The 25,205-nt window shown below is 41.3% G+C and overlaps 1 protein-coding gene across 2 annotated transcripts; it reads right to left on the bottom strand.

The window, feature by feature from the left end:
• Positions 1–203: 203 nt before the first annotated feature.
• On the bottom strand, positions 204–25,072 carry LOC105828533 (uncharacterized protein DDB_G0283697). Of its 2 annotated transcripts, none has more exons than XM_012666900.3 (8): positions 23,232–25,072; positions 12,761–12,807; positions 9,151–9,290; positions 7,793–8,008; positions 3,959–4,608; positions 3,625–3,824; positions 3,375–3,540; positions 204–2,996 (listed from the first exon to the last, which is right to left on the bottom strand). In XM_012666900.3, exons 2-8 carry the CDS (start codon positions 12,798–12,800, stop codon positions 1,271–1,273), a joined length of 3,138 nt encoding a protein of 1,045 aa, XP_012522354.2. In that variant the 5' UTR covers positions 12,801–12,807; positions 23,232–25,072; the 3' UTR covers positions 204–1,270. The 2 variants fall into 2 exon arrangements, with proteins under 2 accessions (XP_012522354.2, XP_012522363.2); XM_012666909.3 differs by lacking the exon at positions 23,232–25,072 and adding an exon at positions 22,199–22,452.
• Positions 25,073–25,205: the final 133 nt, after the last annotated feature.

Genomic DNA, 25,205 nt, shown 5'->3' with positions numbered 1-25,205 from the left:
TCGACTCAACCTTATAATGTTTATGAATTTCTTATGATGGTAGATATTTCCGTTGTATAATTTGTCTAATTTGTACTAAACAGTACAAATGAAAATAAAGGTCTCTAAAAATTCTACAAATAAACGTTTTTAAGCATAATTACTGCTATATTTGCGTGTTATAGCTATCAAAGGGTAAAGAGAGACAATGAATAACAAGTAAGTATATTTTCTCACTCTTTTATATCATACGTAAATATCGACATAGCTTTAAGACAAGATATACGCTCAGGAAGACTTATCCGCTCGTAATAGCTATCGAATTCGACGATAAAACTTAATGTATATAGATTTTTTTTTATAGAGAGCCAACATATTTTGAATCGCAATTTCATTGAACGAATGTGTTTAAGATATAGAGTTACATGATTATTTACAAGTTGCTTATTTGCTTATTTAAGACAAATGGAGATATCTTTTGCAGCACCTCTGAAACTTTAATGACGATTTCGATTAATGTGAATGACATGTATTAATATCGTAAGTTAAATTGTTATTAGAATGTATCACGTTATTTTAAGTTTTGTGTTATTGTATCACGTTCAGAGGAAACGAGTTTATCGACACGCGCTACACTATTTGTGTAGCGCTACGTGATTTTAAATGAATCTTATTAATCAGAATTTTACTAGCGAAGATCTTAGAACGAATTATCTATAATTGGTGTTATCGTTGAACATTAATCCTGCCTTTGCTTTTTATCGCAGTACGCGTGAATAATAATGAGTATCGATGACCATCAGGATGATTAATATCTCATCAATGTCTTTTGTATTTAACTATTGCATTAGGATTTCTTTTCTCTAAAGGTGTGGCGTAGCGTCATTTCACGATTGATAATAATCTCCCGTTTCTTCTCGAATTGTTTAATTTTCAATAATTTATATCGTCTCGAAATCACGCGAGCTATTAATACCTAACTGAATCGTCCGCAAATTATTTTCTACCCTCAGAGCGGCGCGACGAGTGCGTGGCGCGTTCTTTGGAATGAAAGACACTGATCATCTGATTGCAACAGGGCTAAGGATCGAACGCGATAGGTCCATTCGCGGAAAGCCAGTTTCATAAAAGAACGCAGTGTTTCTCTTCCATGAAAGTGCCTTTCCTAAGTCGATCGGTGGCAGTATAAATTAATCGTTTAGCGCTCGTGAGGCAAGATGTGAGCCTCGTGAAACTTCAAACGCTTCCCCGTTAAACACTCGTAATCGGTACATTACGATGTGTTATCCCGTTAGTACGCCGTGTAATCTTGCCATGGTCTCTGCTGTCTGTATTGCGCTCCGCTGACCTGTATAGCCTCCGGCGTCCTGTAGTATATCGTTCGACTCCGATCGTTATTGTTGATGCTCGTCGGCAGGAACGGAGGACTCGGAACGAACGTTTTTTGTTGATGCTGATGGTGCTGCTGTTGTTGCTGTTGCTGCTGCTGATGTTGCTGATTGATTGGCCTGGAGAGCTTATAGTTATTCTCGGAGGGCTGTAGCACAGTGTCTCTACCCAGCTGTCTGTGAAGAGGTAGGACAAATCCGCTCGGCAAATTGGCTTCCTGAACCAAAGTCGGCGTTAGAGCGTCATTCAGAGTAACGTCGTATTCACTCTCGGGGATATCTTGAAGGCGATGCGTCACTTCGTTGATCCTTTGCTTTGCCCTGTAACTGCCCGGTCCCGACGGTTGATCTTGAAAGTCTTCGTTCCTGTACGTCGAGCTGTAGACGTTCGGCGTGGTCTCGATAGAAGGAAGTCTCACCTTGCTGCGGATTGGAGAACCTGAAGATGTCTGTACATTACCGATATTTGCGTGCTTTTCGCTCGAATAATTCTCTATCCACTTTGGTGTCAGATTTTCGTTTTGATGGTTACGCAAATCGTACGATTGATTTTGAGTGGAGTGTCCTCTAGAGGAATTCGATAGATCTTCCTGGCCTCTTGCGACTTCCTCCTCATTGTTTTTCTCTATCGGTTTTCGCAACGCTGGTCTAGATATCACGCTATCATACTCGTCTTGGCGTTGTTTCTTCTGAAGATCGTTCTGGATGGCTTTATAAGCGTCATAGGTCTGTTTATTATCTGATCTCAGGGGTGGCTCCTGATGGTTAACGTTTCTGTTGTCTTGTTGTTCCTCTTGTATGTAATAACCTCTGTATTCATTTTCTAAAGTGCTTCGGTGATCGGTTGTTGTTTCTTCATCTTTTCTGGACGAATGCGATGCTTTAGAGCCGACCGGGGATAATCCCCTTGGATTAGGATTACCGCCTCGAGACGGTAGGAAAGGCCTCTTTACGATTCGAACAGTGGTACGAGGGGGTGGAGGAGACGGTGGTTCTTCCAGTGGCTCGTCGTAATATTCGGAAGAGTACTCGTCTGGGTACGCGACCTGATGATGACTCTGTTCGTTTCTACCTTCCAAGTCTCTATCTTGATAATCCACTTGCTGAGACGTTCTCTGAGATTTCTCGGATAAATTTCCGTGATAATCTTGAGTATCACTCACTACGCGACCACTTTGAGTCTGAGTAGGTCTGGCTGGTCGTTCCGGGTAAGATGGCTTTTCCGATCGGTCAGTTACCGTATCTTTAGAGTCTTCCTCAGGCTTACGGATGAGCTGTTCTGGTAAGCAAGTCGTTGTAGTTGTAGTTGTGGTGGTGGTGGTGGTAGTTTTCTCAGTTGTTCGATCATACGAGTTGGGTCTTCTTGATCCTTCAGTGACGTCCAATGGATCCTTCGACCTCGAGGAGGATCGTGATCGTTCGGCGTCTCTCTCGCGATCGAGAACCCTGGGCGAATACGGTCGCTCTTGTCTGTCGGAATCTGGCGATCTTCCTCGCGAATCGCGATCTTTTCCACGATCGAGAGCTCGATCCCTATTACGGTCCCTGTCTCGATCGTAGTAACGATCTCTCGGACGATCCTGATGCGTTCTGAGTCGTACCTCTTCTGGCGGTGAGTGATAACGAGTTCTAAAAATCAATTGCTGTTGTCACTAATTGTGTAATTAATTATTGTCAATGATTAATGTGTTCAATGGCAATTGCATTAAACCTTTATGGATTGATTGACACAACACTTTTGTTTTTATATTAGTTACAAAGCAGTTTGAGAATTCTATACGGTACGGATGGAAAAATACGTTAACAATGACTGTATATCAACGATGTATTTTTTTATGTGACGATTAGAATAAATATAAAATATAATTAGTAATTTATTATGATATTTCACATTTCGATTATCATGACAATTATTCTTTTTTTAAACGTACTGCTCATGAGTATGATTTTTTTTAGTAGTTTAGTTCGTCGAGTATAATTTTATCGGTGTTGTGTACGTTACCTTACCTGAGCGGACGATCCCGGTCCCGAACTTCGTAGAAGTCTCTGTCCCTGTCTCTATCCCTGTACGAGGGTCTCCTTCTGAGTGGCCTTCTGCTTGGTCTGACGTCCTCTAACTCGTCATCGTAGTAATCGTCCTCCGCTAAATCTGCCGGTCGCCGCCGTGGCTCCTCTTTAATCACAATTTCATTTTTTCATTATTTTTAACGCGACTTACTAACTTTTAATGTCGAAAATTTTTTCAGGTAAATTCTACCTGTTGGCTGCACGGGGGTGGTTTTGTACGCGTATTTGTCTTGCTCCGAAAGCGGTACCGGTCGCCTAATCTTCGGCGGCGCTCTCGGCCTCGAGTAAACCGAACTGCTGGGTGCAGCCGGCTTCACCAGCCCTTCCGTATTGGACGACGCACTCGCCGAAGGTGCTGCGGCCTCCTTATCGTCGTAATCATCTCTATATCTGACGTAAACAGAATATAATATCAAGTTTCGTAAGCGTGTATCGTTCGAACAATGCAAAATTCAAAGGTATTGCTGCATGTGCAAGACATGTAGAAGTGATTTTTGATAGGATCAACATCAGCGTGTTCTCACCTCTTATCGGAATATCTCCGTTCATCGGTATCCCTGTTTCTCGACTCCGGACGTCTGTCGTACACATCTGAATCGTCTACCTCCCTCGAGGTAGATCTGATACCTTGATCCGGATTCCTTCCCCGGGGTCTCAAGTCATCCTCCAGCGGGTCTCTCGATCTGGGTGGCTCTCTTCGATTTCCTCTCGCCGGATATCTGTCTCTATCGCGCGCCGGCGGATCTCTATCGCGGAAGTCACGATCGCGATCCCGATCCCTGAACTCGCGATCTCGGTCCCGCCTGTACTTCCTATCATCGTACTCGTAGTCATCTCGGCCGACAAAGTCTCGCGGGCGGCCGTACTCATCGTCGTAATAATCTTCCTCGTAGTAATCGTAGGGTCTTCTTCTCGCCGGAGGTCTCCTCCTGGGCGAAATCCGATCACGTGCAGGTGCTCGACTGGTCGGCACGGTGACCGGCGCCACGGTAGTCGTTGTTGTCGTCGTGGTCGTGGCAGCTTGGTAAAGGGCGTCGTTTCTGTGCCAATACCTCTTGGAGTTGGCGCAGTCGACCTCGGACACGAAGTGGCAGATGAAGGTCTTCTGGTCGAACGCCGTGAAATTGGCGCACAGGAAGTCATACCGGGTGCCGAAGAGACAATGATGGTAGACCTTGAGAAAAGAGAGAAAACACGCGTTCGATATTAAAATTATCGCGACACGTTGTACCGACAAGAACAGGCGCGTCGTTAATTGCGATAACGACGGCCATTAAGAATACGGAATGGATTTCGACGCCTGGGCGTTTACGAAATCGAATCGCGATCGATAGGTGAAAGTGGACAGCGCAAATCGGCGCCGCGTGTCAGACTTTCGAGATTTTCGAAGGTGCCTTTTGGTCGTTTTCCTTTTGATTTTGTCCCCGCGAATCTCGCTCGCGATTCGCGTTACGTCGGCTGTCCCTCACCGAGGTAACGAAACGTTTGGCGACACGACGATTTCAGCACACTTTTCACCGCGAACGAACTCGGGCGATCTTGCCGCACGCCACCGCGTAGCTTTCACACGGCGACCGCGCGCGCGCGCGCGCGCGTGTGTGTGTGTTGTATGTATGTATGTATGGCGAGTGCGAATAATAGCACGGAGTCACATAAATGTGCATTCTACGGTACGGTCACGAATAAAAAAGCGTCTTTGTGTGAGGGCTGTGTGGTATTATCTGGGACGCACAAACGCCGTAGAATTATCCAGGGAAATTATCTGGAATCATTCAGAGCACATCCTTTCGATAAGTGTTCGGCATCGTTTCACTGACAGCCCGTCATAAAAAGCAGAGGCTAGCTCGGAGATCCCTCCGCCAATAATAGATCATGAATCTTACTCAACTCGTAACATGTAAATGTCAGACGGGCATCTAATCGCGTGTCTGACGTGTCTCATACGCGCACGGAGGCGTAGAGTAAATTTCAGAACAGTTAGAATTGTTGTAATTTTATTGAAAATTTAGCCCCGTATCCAATTTATTTTCTAGTCTCGTGCAAACAAGCGTCGAACTGATTTTAATCAATTGTTGAACGAAACTATTGGTAGAATTCAGTTTGGTGAATCGCGTATGTAATACTGCACGTTCGGAGATTCTGATCCACCGATAGTTTCAACTCTGTGAAGAATTTACGGTGGAAAGTCGATAAAATGTTCGGCTGCTCGAGATTTCCTCCTCCATACCGAACACGGAGAATAGATCACGGTTTGCATGAGAACTAAGCGCTAGAATTATTCAGAACGCATCTTTCTTTATTTGACGTTTCCGCGTACGATATCTTTCGGGTCCTTAGTGTCGTGAGTTATCACTGTTATTGTCCTCGACGAACGTTCCACCGATCACATTAATCAGCAGGATCATTACAATTGCAAATTTTGCCTGGAGGCTGGAAAGATCAGAAAATAACCCGAACGATCGCAAGTGGCTTCCTGGCAGGAAGCCGGTGGAGAATTAATCGCTCATTTCCCAATTTCTCTTCCGCGACAAATCTTTCGCACAGCGCGCGGGATGACCGGTCTTCCTTAACGTCCCCCTTTTTTTTCCCCCTACAACGTACCGCGCAGAGCACGTCCCGGCCGACGAACCCTCGTTACATTTGCATGACAATGCTCCACTCGTTCTCTCCGCGGTCTCGCGAAAATGATCGATAAGAAAAACGAGCCGAGTCCGGTCGGAAAGGGGCTACTTTGCAATCGCTTTCACAATCCTAGGAGTCCGTGCGCACGTGAATCGCGGAACGGTCAGGGACGGGAAGCGTAGCGGACCACGAAAGTCCTCTTCTCCTCGCCTTCTTTCCACGGTGACCTTGTTATCGCGGTCGGCAGAAGGTTTTTCACTTTCGATATCGGTTTCTACTTTGCTGCTTTTGCAATTGACGACAATAAAAGATCGACGATGTATCTACTAATTAATTGGCGTTCATTAATAACGTGGTTTATTTTATCAATATACCACTCGATATATAATAAGATAAATTATACAGTAGTTTTATGTATATGACATTTATACATTTATTGTTCTAGATGTATTTATGCAGATTAGTGCAATTGCTTATTGTATAACTGTTATTGAGATTTACACAGAAAAAAATTAATCAATCATTGTCTCATATATAAGGAAGCATACAAAATGTTCTTTAAAGATTTTGAAATATTATAGAATTTAATAAAATTAAAAAAAAACTTGAATAGACATAACTTGCTTACGTGAACAAATTTTGTATAGTTTTATCGAGAAAAATAAAGCATATTTACCTTTATTAAAAAATAATTTTTATGAGTAGAAAAAAATGTTAGACAAGAAAAAACAATATCTTTAAATCAAGAATTTTAATTTTTTAATATCTATTATTATCAAAACAATCATATATTTTTATGACTGTTACAATTGAAATAAAAATATAATGTTATGGTGATTTAAAATTATTAAACTCTTTAGAGGTTTTAAATTTTTATTTACATATGGAACAATGATTATTGAATCGATATTCATTTTTCCTCTGCGTATCTTTCTTGGCTATTCTCGTCATGCAAACTGAGAAATTGGCATCGCGATGGTTTAAATTACAGTGCGCGCGATATTTTTAATTTTATATAATAAAAATTCCTCGCGCTTGCTACGCGTACACACATAGAGTTAAAATAATTACCGCTTATTGCCTACGGTAATTACATCAGGACTGTATAATTTTGTTCGATTTAAACGACGCGAATGAATCTGCAACGATGATTTCTCAATCGGTCGGTTTTTTATGCGGCAAAACTTGTGATACCGGGATTCGCGGTGAAACGATCGCTCTCAGCGATGCGATGATTGGTAAAAGTGTGCTCAATCGCATTTTTTTTGCATTCACGTCTTGCCCGAGAACTCGCTTTCGTTCGTGGTCGCGTCGATGTTCACGCTTATCAATCCGATCCTCGTAGATGCCATCGACCGATTGCTGGAATCGAACAGTTGATCACTGCCTTCCGTAGAAATTAGAAGGTAACGCTCTCGGATCATTGACACCTGTTTATTACGCGAGAGAAATATCGGAATCTTTCTTTAGATTCGATCAAGCGACAACTAATTTCCCTCTGGCCGCATCAAAATTGGCATCTTTTTCTTATCAAGAAGATAATTCTTGTTATCGTTGCAAATTACACGCACAGTAGCGTCAATGTCTAATAAATGAAATCGGCATTTGTGCCGCTCATTATGGATATCGTTTGATGTAGAGATTCGCGCTAGTTTCTTGTTATATCAAAAGCACCACCGTTATTTTCTTGATTAGATACTATTTCTATAATGTAAGTGTGATTAAATTTTAATTACCTGACACTTGTGCGGCACGCTGGCGTAGAATCCGTCATGTAAGCCGTCGCATTTGAAATCGATATCCTCGGGTATACTATTATAAAATGGATAATCACTGAGATTATATCCGTTTAACTCGCGCGGTAAATTTGGATCCCATATGTAATCGATCTGTGGAATTCCCGTCAGAGTGTGCCCGGTCGTTCCGTTGGTCTCGGACGCGACCGTCGTCATCTGAAAAAAAAAAAACAAAATAAATTAGTTTGATCCTTGGAATTTTTCGCGATATTAAACTTAATAATATAGAATCAAAGACAATGGATTTGAAAAATTTGAAATTGCTTCACTACACACGTGTACGACTATGTCGGATCTCGCGCTAGAATGGCTTTCATTTCCTACGATACGGGAAACACGAGCCTTCGGTTCGATACCGATTTTGCTGTAATGACAGTTTCCGTGTACCGTGGACGGAAAAGCGCGTCTGATAGACCAGTATCTTGTAGAAAAGTTATTTCACGCTTGAAGAAACCGCTGCGTCGTGGTATAATGATTAGCGATGAGCGCCCGAGTTCGATTTGATGATGTCACATTCGCTCGTTCGTGTGCGAAGGTGAACCTGCCTGCCGTGCGCGCCGGGAGCTTACTTGAAAGTTAATTGATTTGATGGCGGCATACATTAATCAAGGTACTACGGCGCCTCCGCAGATGCAGATACGGATGAGAGACGTGGTGTCAGACCGGATTTACGCGGCGTGGAAGTTTACGCAGTGCTGTCTTCGTGATTTGGAACACGACACGCGATGTTTATCGTATTACCACGGTGGTCAATGCGCTCTATCTTGTTTCCAAGATGTATTACCGACTAATTTATGTCGTATTGCGTTTGCTCAGGGGGAGGGGGGAGGAAGGAGAGGCAGGAGGAGGTTCTCGTTTTATTCGCGAAGAGGTACTGGCGAAATGAGAACTCGTTTGGTACACGACCGTCGTGACTGTGGCATCGCGGTTTTGCAACGATCGACGATAGACGATCATGTTTCGCCTACGTCGTGCCACCTGAACAGCACGCTCGCACGATTTAGAACAAGGATGATACCGATGTAATTTCAGTTCGGTACTTTTGATGGAAATGAGCGCAAATTGCATAAAGTATTTATTTTATTCCTGTCTATAACATCAAAGATTAGATTCGCTAAAATTATTTTGATTACTGTTGATCTCTAGAATCAGTTTTAAATGATAAATTGGTAAAACTTAAGAACGCGATAATCAGGATTCATATAATTCTTGGGTTGTCAAAGATTATTGGATAACATTCAAGGATTAATCGTACTAATTTGTAATTTATTCTAAATACGACAGTTTTTTTCACGTACCTCTGAATTTGCCTGATCATTTTCTTCCACGTTAGGCTCCTCGGTCGTGGTGGTCGTTGTCGTCGTCGTGGAAGTTGTCGCAATCTTAAATTTCGGCCTGGCCTTGAGTGCTGCGGAGACTGCGTGGGCCAATAGTATTCCTAGAAATGCGTAAAGGAGCGATCTCGTCATTGAGAACTTAAGAATCGTTGATTTAAAAATTATTAGGAAGCGTGGATGGATGTCGTGTCTTCCCACAGCCGCACGATTAATTGCGTTTGAGATAAATATAGTGCGGCTTGCTCGCCTGAGGAGTATCGATGGCCCCGATGAGTCTGATACATTAAGGAAAAAGGTTGCCACGTATCCGCGGATTACGTAAACCGCGAAGAAGCGTCGGCGTTGCAAAACTTAGGCAAGGAGAGTGTGGTGAGAACCCAACATAAATGTTGCAATTTTCTCTCGCCGAGCGAGCGCATTCGGTTGGGTAATTGTTCTTAAACGGATCAAGGCTGTGTATTGATCATTTCCTTTCCACATTTTGTTGATTTACGACCTATAATATATGAATTACATATGTTTATATGCGGTAAGCTCGTATATGCTGTATTAATATTCAATCGTACATCATTTTATACATCGTACATTTCATCTTTATTTCATAGGTTTTTATAAAGAAAAATAATATTTGTTTGTTTTTTTAATAAGAAAATATTAAATTTATTTGATAATTTGTGTTATAATTGTTTTGATTAATCTAATTTTAAAAAATGATGACATTTTAATTTAATATAAATAATGCTTTTTAATATTTACTTTTAATTTAACTTAGACTAATCTAAATATAATTTTTAACCAATCTTTTTCTTCATATAATGTTTTACGTGACTAACAAGGGAACCTCGCGAACTCGAAAATTCAGATTTTAATGAAACTTGGCATAAATGTAGAGGGGGTGAATACATGAATTTAGAAATTTTTAGTTGGTGCCCAAAAACGATTTAAAGGGGTAAAACTACCCTTCAAAGTTGAGATGATTTTTGCGGTTTTTCGATATATCTCGTAAATTAAACAAAATATAAAAAAATGTTTCATACGAAAGTTTTACAGTATAAGGGTACAATACACAGAGTGTTGTAAAAAATAATTAATGCAATAGGCTGACAATTGCGGAAAATATCGAAATTTTTACAAGTTTCATTAAAATCGGAATTTATGGGTTCTCGCGAGGTTCCCTTGTAAGTTAATTTTATGAGTCATTAATTTTCTAATCAATTTAGTTTAAGAAATATATTAATTTATTCAATTTTGCCCAAAAAATGAGAAAAGTAAAGTGCTATTTTTAATTATTATTGACGACTTTGTAAAGCCTTGCTATTAAATCATATTTGTGACTGTTTTGAAGTAGTCCAAGGTTATTTTAGGAATTAGCAACCGAGAAAATTAAGATACGAGATGTGGACAGTCTAGCGAATCAGGTGTGAAGCGTGAGTTAAGACATAAATTGTTTTGCACTTTCCATCAGACTTATCTCACGATGTTATATATGCCTTTATGAATGCGGTACAATCGATAATTCACACGCTGCGAATGTATTCAATTGAGTTTCTCGAAGAAGGAGTAAAGTGAGAATTAATATACGTAGGTATAAATCCTATCGCTAACACTTACTTAATTAATCGTTAAAACTTTAGATTACAGTCGCCAGCCAGGTATTTCAACCGACTTACGGTTTCTATAGGACTTACATCCATTGTTTTTACGGCTGTGTCTTTCGCTCCCGTTATTTTCGACACGATTTCCGAGCGGTGGTGCAAGGTACATACGGAAAAACATGTTCGCGCCTCCATTGAGCTAATTAGGGTTGCGCGACGACCGACGTGAACGCGGTTCGTGGACCGGAAAGTGGATGTCCTCGAAGTTGGTGATGTTGAAAATGTATACACGGTGTAGACCCGGCGATCGTATAACGGGATCGTACTTTTCTAAGCTGCGATCGATAAAGAGCCGCACCGTATGGGTCGGCGCGTTGCATAAAAATGAATTATGGGAACGTGCTCGCATTCCGTTTGTGGGAAATGTTAACGTGGGCGTGATCCCGCCCTGTAAACGTTATACAATAAATCGGTTTTCATGACGAAATCATCGTCGTTTGCCGCTATTTCTGTACGTCGGTATATAAATTGCCTCATTCAATTGTCCGTCGACGACGCGTAGTCTCGATCGAATGGGAATGACCTGACATTTTCTTCCCTCCGTAGGGCGTGACGGGCGTCTTCTTTCGCCTTGGCGGTGATCTTCATTAAAGGAATTATGATGCGACGCGAAACGCATTTACGTGCACGTTTTACGCGCACGTATCTACGCCGTGGTGCGTAATGATGATCAGATGATCAGGCTAGCCGTGAACATCGCGCGTTCATCGTTCATGAGATTAATACACCGTCGCTAATTATCGTAAAAGTTTTACGATGCCGTAAGAGTAGCGGTGCGAATTATTTCGTGATTTTTAAGCGGAATCTCTTATAGACCACGGATCGAATGCTGGCCGACCGAGCGAAAATGTCAGAAAGCATTCTAAATGCTAACGCACAGTATCACGTGACTGACGTAAACCACTCCAGTGGGTATCACGAGTGGAGAACAGGTCGATAGCGGACTTGGATTCACAGTGTGCGTTTGTAAATAGCCGCGACGCAGTCCATCCTAGCGAGCCAGCTTCCACTGGAGAATCCCGTCTTTGTTGGATCCGAGTTTTTTTTTTCTATCGCCTCTAGGACAGGTGACGATAATGCACAGGGTTTGTCGAGTATCTTATCCGGAATTTTCGAGTGCTCAAGATTACACATTTCATGCTTCGCGACGAGACAAAGGAAACCTCTTGGCATTCACGACAGGTCCCTCTTTCTTCGTGCAACTTTTCTGTGAAGCGCTTTTTTTGCGAATCGCACGTAGCCATGAATCGCGATACGAATACCAAATGTGCTTGATGTAATTTTTAAAGATTTTAAATAGAATCTTTCGTTTCTCGATTGACAATTCGATCAGAATTACCATTTTGCCTTTAGCATATATTTAATCTATAAAATTTTATCTTTTATAAGTTTTTAAATTAATGTTTATTGTAAACAAAATATGAGGGAAGAATTTACATTTTTACGAAATTAATTTTCTTTTATATGTACAAAATATTTTAAGTAAGTAGCTGCCAAGTTTTATTTATGCTAATGTCAGCTGATTTAACTGCTCATTCCATTGTCCCGTTCAAATTCCGTTTGTTTGACATGGAAGGCAGTCGCTGTTTTGTATTGTACGAGGAGTCGCGTTGAGACTCGATTTACGTGCGCGATGTAAAATTCCCGGGTGTTGAAGGTCGGCCACTGTCTCTTCGGCATTCCTCCGCGGCCGTGGAAAGTCCAAAAATACTAAGGACGCGACATCACGCGGCGAACAGCGAGATGGACAAGGGCCGGGAGAGATTCTTTCTTCTCTTCGGAACGGTAAACAGGATTTCAAGAAATAGTAGAAATCGAGTAAAAGTCCCGCTGACAAGCTCCGTTTAGTATCGAGGAATCATGACCGTCGAGAAACGAACGAAGAATCATATCAAATTCTATAGAATTGTACTCACCATACAGAGCGAGCAGCAGCAGCCATCGTTTCTCCCGCATATTGGCACTGTAACAAATAAATTGATTACATTAGTTGTGTAATAGAACGATTATTATTTAATTAATTAACTGATCCGCGTTTCAATTTAATTTTAGAGATAGAATTTGAAAAGCGAGTTCTATCAATTTACTATTTTATTAAAATATTAATACATAATTTAGAACTAATTAATAATTTTAACTATATTATATATATATGTGTGTGTGTGTATGTGTGTGTGTGTGTGTGTGTAAGATTATATCTAATTATGAAATCATATAATTGTTAATTTATATTGACACATCAAAGTTCTCAATTTTACGCGACTTTTTTGGAAACATTATTTCTGTCGTCAGTTGTCTGTCATTTTTGCGTAAGACGTTTCGGAGGGCAAAGTAGTTTTACGGTTGCGAAAGGCTAGTTGAATTCCTCGGGGTGTTGAATGACAATCGCACGGCACTGTGCATCGGCGAGCATAATCAAAGCGGAGTGCTGTAGCATACCGCGCGTAGACTGTGGAGGTGCTCGAGCATATGGGAACGGATAGGAACTTTCTCTGTGCTGTCACCACTGCTAACCATATAATGCAAGGATAATGCTGGTGTTATATAAATGCGCCATCACGTAATATCGGGTGTGACTTTGTGGTAGCGATTGCGAATGTCTAATTATTAGAGCCTATCGATGCTCCTTGTGCGCACGGCTCTGCTTACAGAGCACTTGTGGCATCATCTTCCGAAGGAGATTTACGATGCGGTAATCTGCTGGTTCAATAACTTACGTTAGATCCTCACGCGAGCGATAGTTGTCGCGTTCTTCTAATAACAACGAGTACGCGTTCTTCATTCATGCCGGAGATTCGCGTTGCCTTAGAATTTTTCTGTAAACCTAGCGCACATTTAGCTTTTGTACGTCACATGTACCACTTTCTGTATCACGACTTTTACTTGTGGAGTTTATTGTGTTAAATTTGCCGCAAACTGTCACCTCGTAGATGTAACAGATGGCCTTGATTTTTCCAGAGTTCCGTCAACCCTCGATAATCCACATTACTCCGTAATGGCACCGTGCTTTTAAGATTTCGTTTCTTTTTTTTTCCCCTCTTGTCTGGTGAAAGCAACCTTGCAACCTTCCACTACCAAATTAGATCGCCAATCGTGGACTTGATATAGTTACACGCCAGGACTGTACTATACTGATCGTACACTTGTTACTACTTGTACGGTCAGCAATTAACGAGCTTTAAATAATCGGATCTAATTTAAGATTCGGTTTTGTTGATGAATGTAAGGTGATAACTATACATATATATGTTTGGTTTTTGATACAAATTAATCGATTACAATGATCTAAGCGGGATACGCAACATGCGAATTCTCACCTGTCGCCTTTAATTAAGCAGAGAGGGGGCACGTGATTTTTGAACGTAAAGACACGCGATTCCTATGTTTCTCTCAGTTTTCCGCACAGAAATGTGCCGTATATGCTCGCATTAATTAAACGCGCTATCGCGCTCCAGTTCCCAAATAGATTCTTATCGTTTCTGTAAAAGTAGGAAAGAAAGAGAGAGGATACCTCCCGCTGCAGCCGTACAAGACTGCATTATTCAGTTACACAAGTTTTCGTAATTGTTCCTTTTGTTTGTGTCACAACGTGAGGAACGAGTTCTCAGACGGCATGGGAAGTCCTCCCCAGATTACAGATCAGTTTCATCCGGAAGCTGCGCAAATTAGATCTGTATTGCAAGAAAATTTATGAATTTTTATTCGACACGGACAAGTTTTAACAAAATATATTACTTGCTTGCGTAATCGCATCGTTATATAATTTACTGTTTATCCTTTCATTTATATTTCTTTTACATTTACTTACCTCGTACGGCATATTTGTACAGATATGTAACATTTTGTATGCATAATAATCTTTGAAGCATGACGATTGGAAGATTATCATGTTGTCAGAAGACTTCAATTTATTAATTATGTATTACGAAAAATGGAAGATGCTATCTAAACGTGATCTGTATGTATTTTTCTTATCGCCTATCGAACATTTTCCGAAAGTATCTCCGTTATCAAGATGTACGCGAAATATGTTACCGGTAACGTTACCTTACGGTAAACTATTTTATGTTACGACATGCAAGTAACGGTCATCCACACCCACTAAAGGTCACCGGAAGTGATGACTGGTACCGCCAGTTGCTCAATTGATTCGCCTTTTTAAATCGAATTTTACGAGCGTCGCAAAAAAAAATTTTTTAAAGATTCTTAGTATTTTTTGAATTATTTCAGTTTCTTTTTGTAAAACTTTTTGCATATTAAAAAAGTTTTCAGACAGAATATTAATTAAAAAAGATTATACAGAGATATACGGATATTTATATTATTTTTTAAAAATTAGAATTAAAGGAATACTAACTTAAAAGATATTTTTAACTTTGAATTATTTTTGTGTAATTTATTAATTTTAATGCACTTTTACGCCTATAATAAACAAACTTTAGCGAATGGCGCTAAGAATTGCATTAAGGTGTGGTTACAAAAGTCGATAGCCTTCAAAAGTGTAGTATGCCGAAACAGCAAGCTTTCATTTCCTCATGCGTGCTATTCGAATGCTCGCTCCAAGCCGTATTATTGAAATCGTCGATCGAGAAAAACTATGCATCGATGTTGACTGCAATGCATTGCAACGAGAGAAAGAGTTAATAAAAAAAAAGAAGCGAATACATGCTGCGATAAAACGGAACTCTGACAGACAAATGTTTTTCTTCTTTTCAATATGTTGTTCTTTCTCTCTTTAATTATTAAGATTGCATTATTAAGACTGCAAAAAAATGAAAATAATATGAGATTATGTATTATGCGTGTTATAAATATGCAATTTTAAATCATATAAATTATATTTTATAGGATTGCATAATTAATTCACAATTTTATAATAATAATAATTTTTGAAAATACTGCTTAGAGCCCAAATTTACATAAATAGCGATTGTCATTTATGGAGAGACTAAAAGAGAGACGAAGAGGGAGGGAAGAGGGTGAAAAAAGAGAAGGTAAATATGAAGAGATATTGAGATAAAGATATATTTTATGGATACAACTTTTGCTTGTGTAAAATTTCTCATAAAAAGAGAAACCACTTATGTATTTTGTGAAATATTGAAGCAACAAATTTTTTAAAAATATAATATATATGCTTTTTTATTACGTATTTTGCTTGTTTTCCCAGGACAATGAACAAAGACAGATTAGACACGCCTCGCGTAATTCTAGTGCGATTCATAAAGCAGATCTGTTTAAAATAGATGTAATCCGTCATGATCCGTCAGATTATTCGATGAGATCACTAGATTACGAACATAATACTTTTCGCTATTTTAATGTATGCTATCGTGCTATCTATAATTGAGGAAGGATATTTGTTGAATTAGTTACAGGCATTGTTTGCCTTATAGGTAGAAAGTAATTGTACAGAGCAAATTTATGCAGAACAAATGTTAATAATCGCAACAAGAACTGTTGGTCATGTGTGCGCGTAAATAAAAATCTTTTGTAAATTAGATTGCTATCTGGATTGCGGAGTATGAAACGTTGAACTTGTTTGGACGAACGCCAGAGCTGCATTGGGAATTTTTGAGTGCCACGACTAAAACGAAATTCTGCACAGCTGTGTCCAAAATGAAGTAAACACGCATCGAGAATTGAGCTTTTCCTCTACGAATTTATATTTAAATACGCGTTTAAACATGCAAAAAAGAGATAAGTCTAGTATATTAGAACGACGTACACTATATATGAAGCAAAATTTATAATAATTTATTATCAAAAATAAATCAAAAGAATAAAAAAAAATTAATTAATATTAAGATAAAATGATTATTATTGATACACTGAGAAAGAAATATTATTAATTTGACAAGACTTTTTAACTAAATTAAAATTTTGTCAGTTCAAGAATTTATGCATTTAACTTAAATGCACAAATTTCAATTTAAATATTTATATAGTTAATTGAAATATATAAATACTTGAATAGACAAAATTTAATTCAGTTGGAAAATTTAGTCATATTAACATTTTTTTCTCAGTGTAAGAACATGTTGTTAGACCTTTTTCTAATTTTTTAAAAATAAGCGACCGTCAAACATGATTTATCTTAGTTTCTTTTTAATTCTGCCGCTTTTTAAAAGAGATGCTAGATTTGTTTAAAATGTTACAATTTTCGTTATATCTCGTCAGTATATCGCGTTTCCACATTCCAAGCTTCCGTTCTGACACTAGAACGATTTCTCCTATTAGAATTTAGAAATTCTTCCATAATCCATTTATGTGTGCTTTCTGCGAGGGTAGTGTTTCGTTAATTTTACGTTACTCGCGATAAGCGCCGTATTAATAATTTATGTTAAAGTAAAGGAAATGTGTCTAACTTCTTCCTTAAGGCGAAATAAAATTTAATGAATAGGTACATGAAACACAAATAGCTTACAATCACGATAGAATATTCGGAAATTAGCTTCTAACACCTGCATTCACCAAGTTTAACGTATGCTTCGATGATTACGGAATTGAAGTAATCGAGATTGTTTATTAGAGATCAATCGCTTGCGCAATAAGTAATTGTCGTAATTCCTATCGATTAATTGTCGCCACTTTAATTTTGGCACGCGCTAAATGTGTCCTCGAATTTCGGCAAGTTGATCGAAATTCAACTCGTACTTCAACTTTGATTAGCAATTGTCATTGGGCAACACTCAGAATTCGTTCGATCGAGTCGATCAGAAAGTGTTTCGGCGGAATGCGTTCTTACCGTTCCTTACGACGAGAGAACCGGCTTCGGAATAAATGATTTCACTCTCGGTTGAGAATTAAATTTATTCGACCGTAAAGCATCGGTCACGAGATAATTTTACCGATTTATTGTGTAAGATCTATTCTTACGTACAAAAGTCAATATCGATGCAGACAACGGCGGCTGAGGAAGACACTCTTGCAAGTTACCAAAATTAGCGATGCAAAAAGCTAGACGTAGGTTCTCGATGCCTATCAATTTTATGGATTTACTATTAATATCGACACGATTAATAGCCCTGCATGCTTCATTGCTAGATCTTTACGTAAGCGCGACGTGCGAATAACGTGCGATAGATGCTGTTTTGATAGCCGAAGCGAAACTATTCGAAAGTTATTATTTAAGAGCGGGCGGAGAGTGAAAAATTGAACGAATCCGTCTCCTACGAATTTCTCCCTTAAGAAGAGGCTTGTGCTCCGTGTATAATTAGCGCGATTAATGTGTCGTGAAGCCGGTGCGCCGCCATCGTCTTCCTACTCTTCCTATTCCGTGCGAACGATTGTTCGTTAGAGAGGAGAGCACAATAAGGGGTCCGTTGGGGTCCATATAAGAGATATTTTACAGTATGCTTCCTGCTGCACTGTAACCTCTATTGTATAAGTTATATAGTGTAGATTATAGTTCTCTACAGTTTCTTTGACCTGTTCCTGAACATCTAACGCAGCTAACGTAAGGCATCGAGCGTCGCGATAATTACGATATGAATGTACCTGTTGCTCGTACAGTAATAGTTACAAGTTATTTCATTATTTTTGTCAACTGTGAAATTCTGTGTTTGCAAAATAAATAAATATTTATCGAAAGTAGACTCTCGCAACGTCGACATGAAGGAGATGTGACATACTTTTTACTCGTTGACACATTCGATCGCCAGTCTGGTCTTATCTTACTATGAAAGTGGTGGTCAAAATTTCGTTTTATCCTCGGGCGAAACGTTACGAGCTTTCAGAAGTCCGATTTCTATTGAACGATATGTATATGGTTCATTTTTCTGCGAAATATGATAAAATTATGTTTGAGTTCCAAAGACATCAAAACAATCCGAACAGAAACAGATATTTGATCAATAGATATAATAATTCTTAGATATTATTATTTTCTATTTCGATATTGTTTCCTTTTAATTTATAAAAACCATTATTGAAGAATGATAAATTTTTTCTTGATGTCTGTATACAATTCTTCATATAAGCAAATTACGTCTGTTTTAATGCTATGTAACTTATAATTTCAATATTATTATTTCAAAAGATATTCTCAAGTAGGAATGTTTTCTGTGTGTTTATCAAGTACATAATTTTATCATATACATAAAATCCACTTTCAAACAATACAATGACGTTTTACAATCTGTTTACCTGATAGGGATTAGCGATAACTTATTGCTCGTACCGTTAATCTTATTTGTGTGAGGTATTCAGAAGGTACGCATGCACACGTACCTCTTCACCCGGGCTATCCTTTCATTTATTAATTCTCCTTCTCGTGGATGCGATTATCATCCGAGAGAGATTATTTACAGAGAGGCGGGTACAAGATAATAAAGTAACAGTTACCCCGAGACAGTTAAGATGCCTAACGCCATCGTTGGCGATTATAAAATTTTATTTATCCCCGCTCGTAAGCGTATCCCGTGCAATTATTCCCAATTGAAGTGTACTTTAGTAATTACGCGGCGATCAAATAGAAGCTGTTTTATTGCCGCTTCACTTTTCTCCGAGCGCATTTTCTGCAAGTGCATGGCATGCAGCCGCGAGCGTTTCCCGAGTCGGTCATCGCCGCTTCCCCGTGCGATGGATCCGGGCATTAACGATCCGATCGGAAAAACGGAATTTTACCAGCTCGATCATCGCGAGTCACACGGACCGGCCGTAAAGCTATACAGGCGTTCGATTATGGCGAAGTCGTTCGTTTATTTTTCTGCCGGCGTATCGGGAGAAAGCCGACCACCGCTCGCGCTCGCGGCTGCTCGCGACGACGGACTTGGATTATGTCGTAACGTCGTCGTCGTCATGGCCGCGCGATGCAATATTGTTTATGAAAAAGATCCCGCAAAACGGGCGAGCACGTGCCGTCGTTGATGCTGCTACTGATGCCGTTGCCGAGCTCTGTACCCTCCATCGCCGATGGATCGATCGGCGCCGAGAAAACACGAGGGCCCCGCGTGATTATGAAACTTTTTTAATTACGTAACGACGAAGTTCGCGCGCGGTTAAAATTCTCGTTGCGGACTTGCCTGTTCACGCAGACATATAGGGGTATTCCGTGGGGGGTCTTCACAGAAACGGAGGGAATCCATGCAAACTGAATAATCGCTAACGTTGGAAGATCGGTTGAGACATCGGTGCCATCACGGAAAAAGGGGATTAGTTGCAGCAGCAAGAATCCGAGTATACATATGTGGTAACTAAATTTCAGTTGCGTTACAGCTTAAATTTAGTTATCCCTCACAGACTTTGGCTGCTGCAACTAACTGCAGCTAATATTTTTTTCTTTCCGGTGCGGCTTGTAACGTCTCAATTTTCCGCTCCGAGAGGATCGAGCGGTGAAACCGCGCGCCGCGATGCAGCCGCGTTTCAAGCCGCGGTAGAATCAAGTCACGAGTAGACACACGGTAATTGAAAAAAAAAAGGGCGAGTTTGATTAAGAGAAGCTGGCGAGGCGTGTCGCTTCTAACGCGTGCCTCGCGCGTAAATTAAATTCACTTTCGAACGTGTATACAATCGCCTCGCGGAATCCGCAGATTGAAAGTGAACGTGGTGGACGCGTTAGAACTTGTTGGACGGAGCGAGGCGATGAATTACTCGGGTAAAAGAGAGTCAGGGGGAGAAAGAGAGAGAGAGAGAAGAAGAGAGAATGGTTGATTGGGGTACCGTCGAGGTTACGGAAAACTTACTCCGCCTAATCGATGAAGTGTCGGCTGCGCTAGGTGCATTCTTGATTTAGATAAACCCACAATGAGAACGCGGCGAATGCGAATGGGTATCGTGACTTGACTGAAAGTTAAGGCGCTGAGAAATGTCTTGCCCTATAAATCCATTATAAGACCATTATATTTATCGATTCGTTGTCAGTTCTCTTATACAGATCGAAGAAACCAAAACGGTTATCGTTAATTAAAATTAATGTGCGAAAGAGAGAAAGAGAGAGAGGAGAGAAGGTACAAATTAGCTAATTATTTCCATGATCTCCACTTATTTCTTCTCCGGGATCCTTTTCGAAAGCTTTTTTTTCACGCGATTTTATGGCAACGTGTGATTTATTTCCTGCTGGTAGAACGAATAAATTACCATAAGACCGACGAAAGTTTTCATCGGGAATACGATTCAAGGAGCGAGCGTGCACCGTGCGTACACCGATGCGTGCGTGCGTGCGTGCGTCTCGCGGCGAATGTGTGCGTGCGGAGGATGCGTGAGTGTGTGCAAGCCGTCGTTACACGTGTGCGGCGCGTCAGCGTACATATACGTGTCTTTAAGCTGAACGAACTCTCTTCTCGTTACTCGCGATTCCCGACGAGCAGATTAGAAATTCGTGACTTCGCTGGAACGATACTCGCTGGCTCGCGACGACCACTCGCGACCACTCGGTAAACATTGCGCAAAAGGGATCGAAATTGCATTACCCGCGCGTTGCTTTCGGGCGGAATTTCGCGCGCGGCCCTTTCGATTTCGCGCCACTCGCTCGAGCGGAAACGCACGCGGAGCGAAAGCGCACGCTCGAATGTGAGCAAAATTCGACGATAAAACCAGTTCGCTCCCGTTGTCATTGCTATCGAGGTGCAAAAACGACAAGCGAGAGAAGGCGGGGGCAGGAAGGCACACAGGATGCGACAAGCAGCGAAAGTCCTGTCTTTATTGCGGTCTTCGAAGCGACTCGCTTTAATGCTCGCGTTCCTCATTTTTTCATAGATCCTTTTCTCTGTTCACTCGAATGAATCTGACTCATCGGTCGCGTACTATTTGTGGCAATATCGCTATAGTTTGTATAAATAATAAATAACTGAAAACCGTAGCATTTTCGAGTTCATCATTTTAAAGTTAATGAGCTCCTCGAAACTCTTTCCTCGAGCTATCTCGTGGATCGACATGCACGACATGCTGTCGCAAGACAGAGCAATGATATTTTGACTGCGGGCGGGAGCTGAAAACTCCTTCTAAATAAACACTGTCATTAGAGCCGATGAGGCAATACAAATTTCATTAAGTTGGTCGAAATGTCGTGGCGCCTCGCTTTCTTTGCTTTCGAGCGGCGTAACGTGCACAGATATCCCATGTAACGCTCGAAATTAATAAAACATATAAGGTACACAGTGCGTTTCACCGCGGACGGACTGAAATGTTTCTCGAACGAGCCGCGTTATGAAAATTTCGCGAGCGGCTACGGCGAGAGATGGAGAAGTGCTCGCTCCGAAATGAAAAGAAGGGAAAAAAAAGAAAGAATTAAAAAATTCCTTATTTTTCACAAAACCGCTCGAAACTCCTCGAGATTACGCGGCTCCGGCGAGAGTTGGAGAACGTATAATTTGCAGCGCGCGCAACGCAAACAGATGAAAAGGCGATCAAACCTGTCTCTCTCGGCTCCGCTCGTTTTTCGCTAATCCCTCATGAAACCCACCGTCCTCACATCGACTGACACTTGAAATGCAAATCCGCACAAGTATACGTATCGTACGTTTTACGCGAGCGAGAGATGTACGAAACACCTCGAACGCCGTGCGCGGAACTCCGACGGTTACGTGCAACGGCCGGGAAATGGCCCGCCGTGCGGTTTTCGGTAGGACCGCGGGACGACGGTGACGAGACGACGGCACACGGGTTTTTCGTGTGCGGGTGCGGGGCGAGATCGCGGCGTCCGGTCCGGCCAGAAGACTGCGCGATGGAAGTGGAAAAGCCACCAGCAGGAGCGTTGCGCTCCGACCACCATCGTCAGGTTGAGAGCTTTCTACGATCGACGATGAGGCCGGAGGAGGGAGTCGAACGGCGCATTGGCGTCTTCGGGGCCCGACCGGGGCATAGGCGTAATTCCGCCTTAAGGAGAGAGAAAGGCACGAAGAGAGACTGGGCGAGTACAGCAGCAACAGCAGCAGCAGCAGCAGCACGGGCACGTAGTAGAAAGACACCTGCGTCGCCACCTGACAGAACGAGACGCTCTCGTTGGACGCGGCGGTGCCTGCACGGGCTCGATATATCGATGCTGTAAGGTCATTGCTGCGTGCGGCAGCACGCAATCCGTGATATTTGCTCTAGGCCTGCGATAGTCATCGGATCAGTCCCGCGGCTCCACGCTTCGCAACGAGCCACTCAGACGTATAATTATTATGAGCCCGACATATGCGAATGATTACAGTCGCGTTCTGTTTGATTTCAATCTATGGCAATTATGGGTGGCGCGTCGAGTGCCCGAGCTCTGTGAAAGATCCGAATGAGCGATCGGATGACAGATAGGAGTGGTTGAAATCGGTCGAGGATCGCTTAAATGAATAGTTTAATTTTTATGACATTTGTAACGCGCGCGCGATATCTATTGTCACGGCAGCTCTGCGTTTGTATTTTAAAGAATGGACAGAGAGGGAGAATGTTCCGTCAAAGGTCTCTTACCGCCTTCAGGGTGTCCCGTATCCTACGCGGTCCCTTCGTCATCTGTCACTGACCTGAAACACCACGAAGCGTGCACACACCACGAAGGATACGTATGGGAGATCAATCAGAGGAGCGGACGAGTGAAAGTGGAACGTCGGACAAGTTAATATCTTGACAAAGGATCCCGGGAATAGACGTAGGCGACACGCATGCCTCCGGGGATGTCCCGAGCGATAATGATTCCGCGTGCGTCGCGACACCGCGGCGAATCCGCGAGTGAAATGTAGGAAGCTGCAGGTTTTCCTCCGTCGTACGGATCTTTCGTAATCCTCGCACACGGAGACAGCATCGGCCGTCGCGGCCGTCATCGGGTTTTCAATAAATTATCTTCAGGGTCGGGCAGATCAAGTGGATTGTGTCGATACCGAAGGGGGTAACCGGATCTCTCGCGCGCGCGCGATTAAAACGCCGCGTTAACGCGTGATATTAAACACGCTGAATTTGCATGCTACACGCTTGTCAACGAGTGACATTTGAAGAAAATAGCGATACGTCATCTTTGCGACACAACCGCGAAGATTTCTTCGGGAGTGCAATAATTATTACAAAGTGGTTGTAAGGATTGTCATACTCCCGTCATTACGTCACGTCACATCGTTGCGTTATAACGGACGAAATAAAATCAATAATTTATCTCGATACGCCTACATCCACGTACATACGTAAAGATTATTTTGATAGTTAAATACAAGAAAAATTCTAACGGTTTACAGCTTCTCGTTTACCCGAGATAAACTGTCAGATAGATGTATTTGCTTTTCTAGCTAATTATTAGAATCAAATAAAGTAACGAATGCTGAAATGAGTGTTCTGTTTGTTTTTGAAAGATTTGGAAATTTTATCATTAGTTCGCGAAGTCGAGTGAAAGAATCCTGCTTGCTACAAAGAAAGGAGCGTCTGACCTCGTGTCACAGGTTTGTCCGCTGTCCACTGCGAGGTCCACGCCGCTTTCTTGACCACTCGAGAAGTCGACGAGTCCTTTCTTCCTCTATCATCGACCACCAAGGACGACGCTTCTCGTTTTCTCCATTTTTCCTCTTTTTGCTCGAATTGCGAACTCACTCGCCACACTCACTCGCAATCATGGGCTTTCTTCGCGCGGAAGGTCGAGCACGTAAAATCGAGTTTGGTGTTTTTTGCGTTGCTCGTCGAGAGGTTGTCGTCCTTAATGATTTTTATGGTTTAATTTGATTTATTTAATGCGAGAGCGCAACACATTATCTTTGACAAACATGCTGCGCGCTTTCCACGCTCCAGTTATCACACTTCGATGTAAATCTTGTTGCACCCCACTGGGTTTTAATTTAATAAATTCAATTTATGATTTTCCTATTTTTTGTTTTTTTCTTCTCTATTTATATCGAATCGACCGGATGGGACATCATAAACAGGATATTAAAAGTAGAAACCGATAATTTTCCCGTCACTTTTACTATTATTGTTGTCAAGACTGCTTGCATTTAACGGAATAACATTTGATCACATTATCCTTGGGATTTTATTACAACGTGTTTTTATACGGAAGAATTCACAATTACGTTTGATAAACTACAATAAAAGTCATATTGGCAATTTAATGATCTCCAGAGGTATTCGCATAATAAAACAATTGTGCGAATGTGATGAGCTGTAAAGTCAAGCATATTCCTGGATCAATGGGTCGGAATTACGAAAGAGGCTAAAGAGCTCAGTATTCCGTGTAACGAGACGCGCATGCAAAGTGCAAACAGAAAACTGTAACATCGAAGTCAGTATCCGAGAGAGAAAGATAGAGAAGAGGGTGGGGTACAGCTGGTCAGTCACGACGAGCTCTCACTTTCTATTGTCCGATCATGCCAAGAAATTATTAAACATGAATTAGACTTAATGCTCCTGCTGTAAACAGCGCTTCTTCAATTGCAACAATTCTGCAATTAATTTTTCAGGATTGTA

This window comes from Monomorium pharaonis, chromosome 6 (genome assembly GCF_013373865.1).
Source record: "Monomorium pharaonis isolate MP-MQ-018 chromosome 6, ASM1337386v2, whole genome shotgun sequence".
Taxonomy (NCBI): domain Eukaryota; kingdom Metazoa; phylum Arthropoda; class Insecta; order Hymenoptera; family Formicidae; genus Monomorium; species Monomorium pharaonis.
This window is presented reverse-complemented; position numbering and strand designations above follow the sequence as displayed.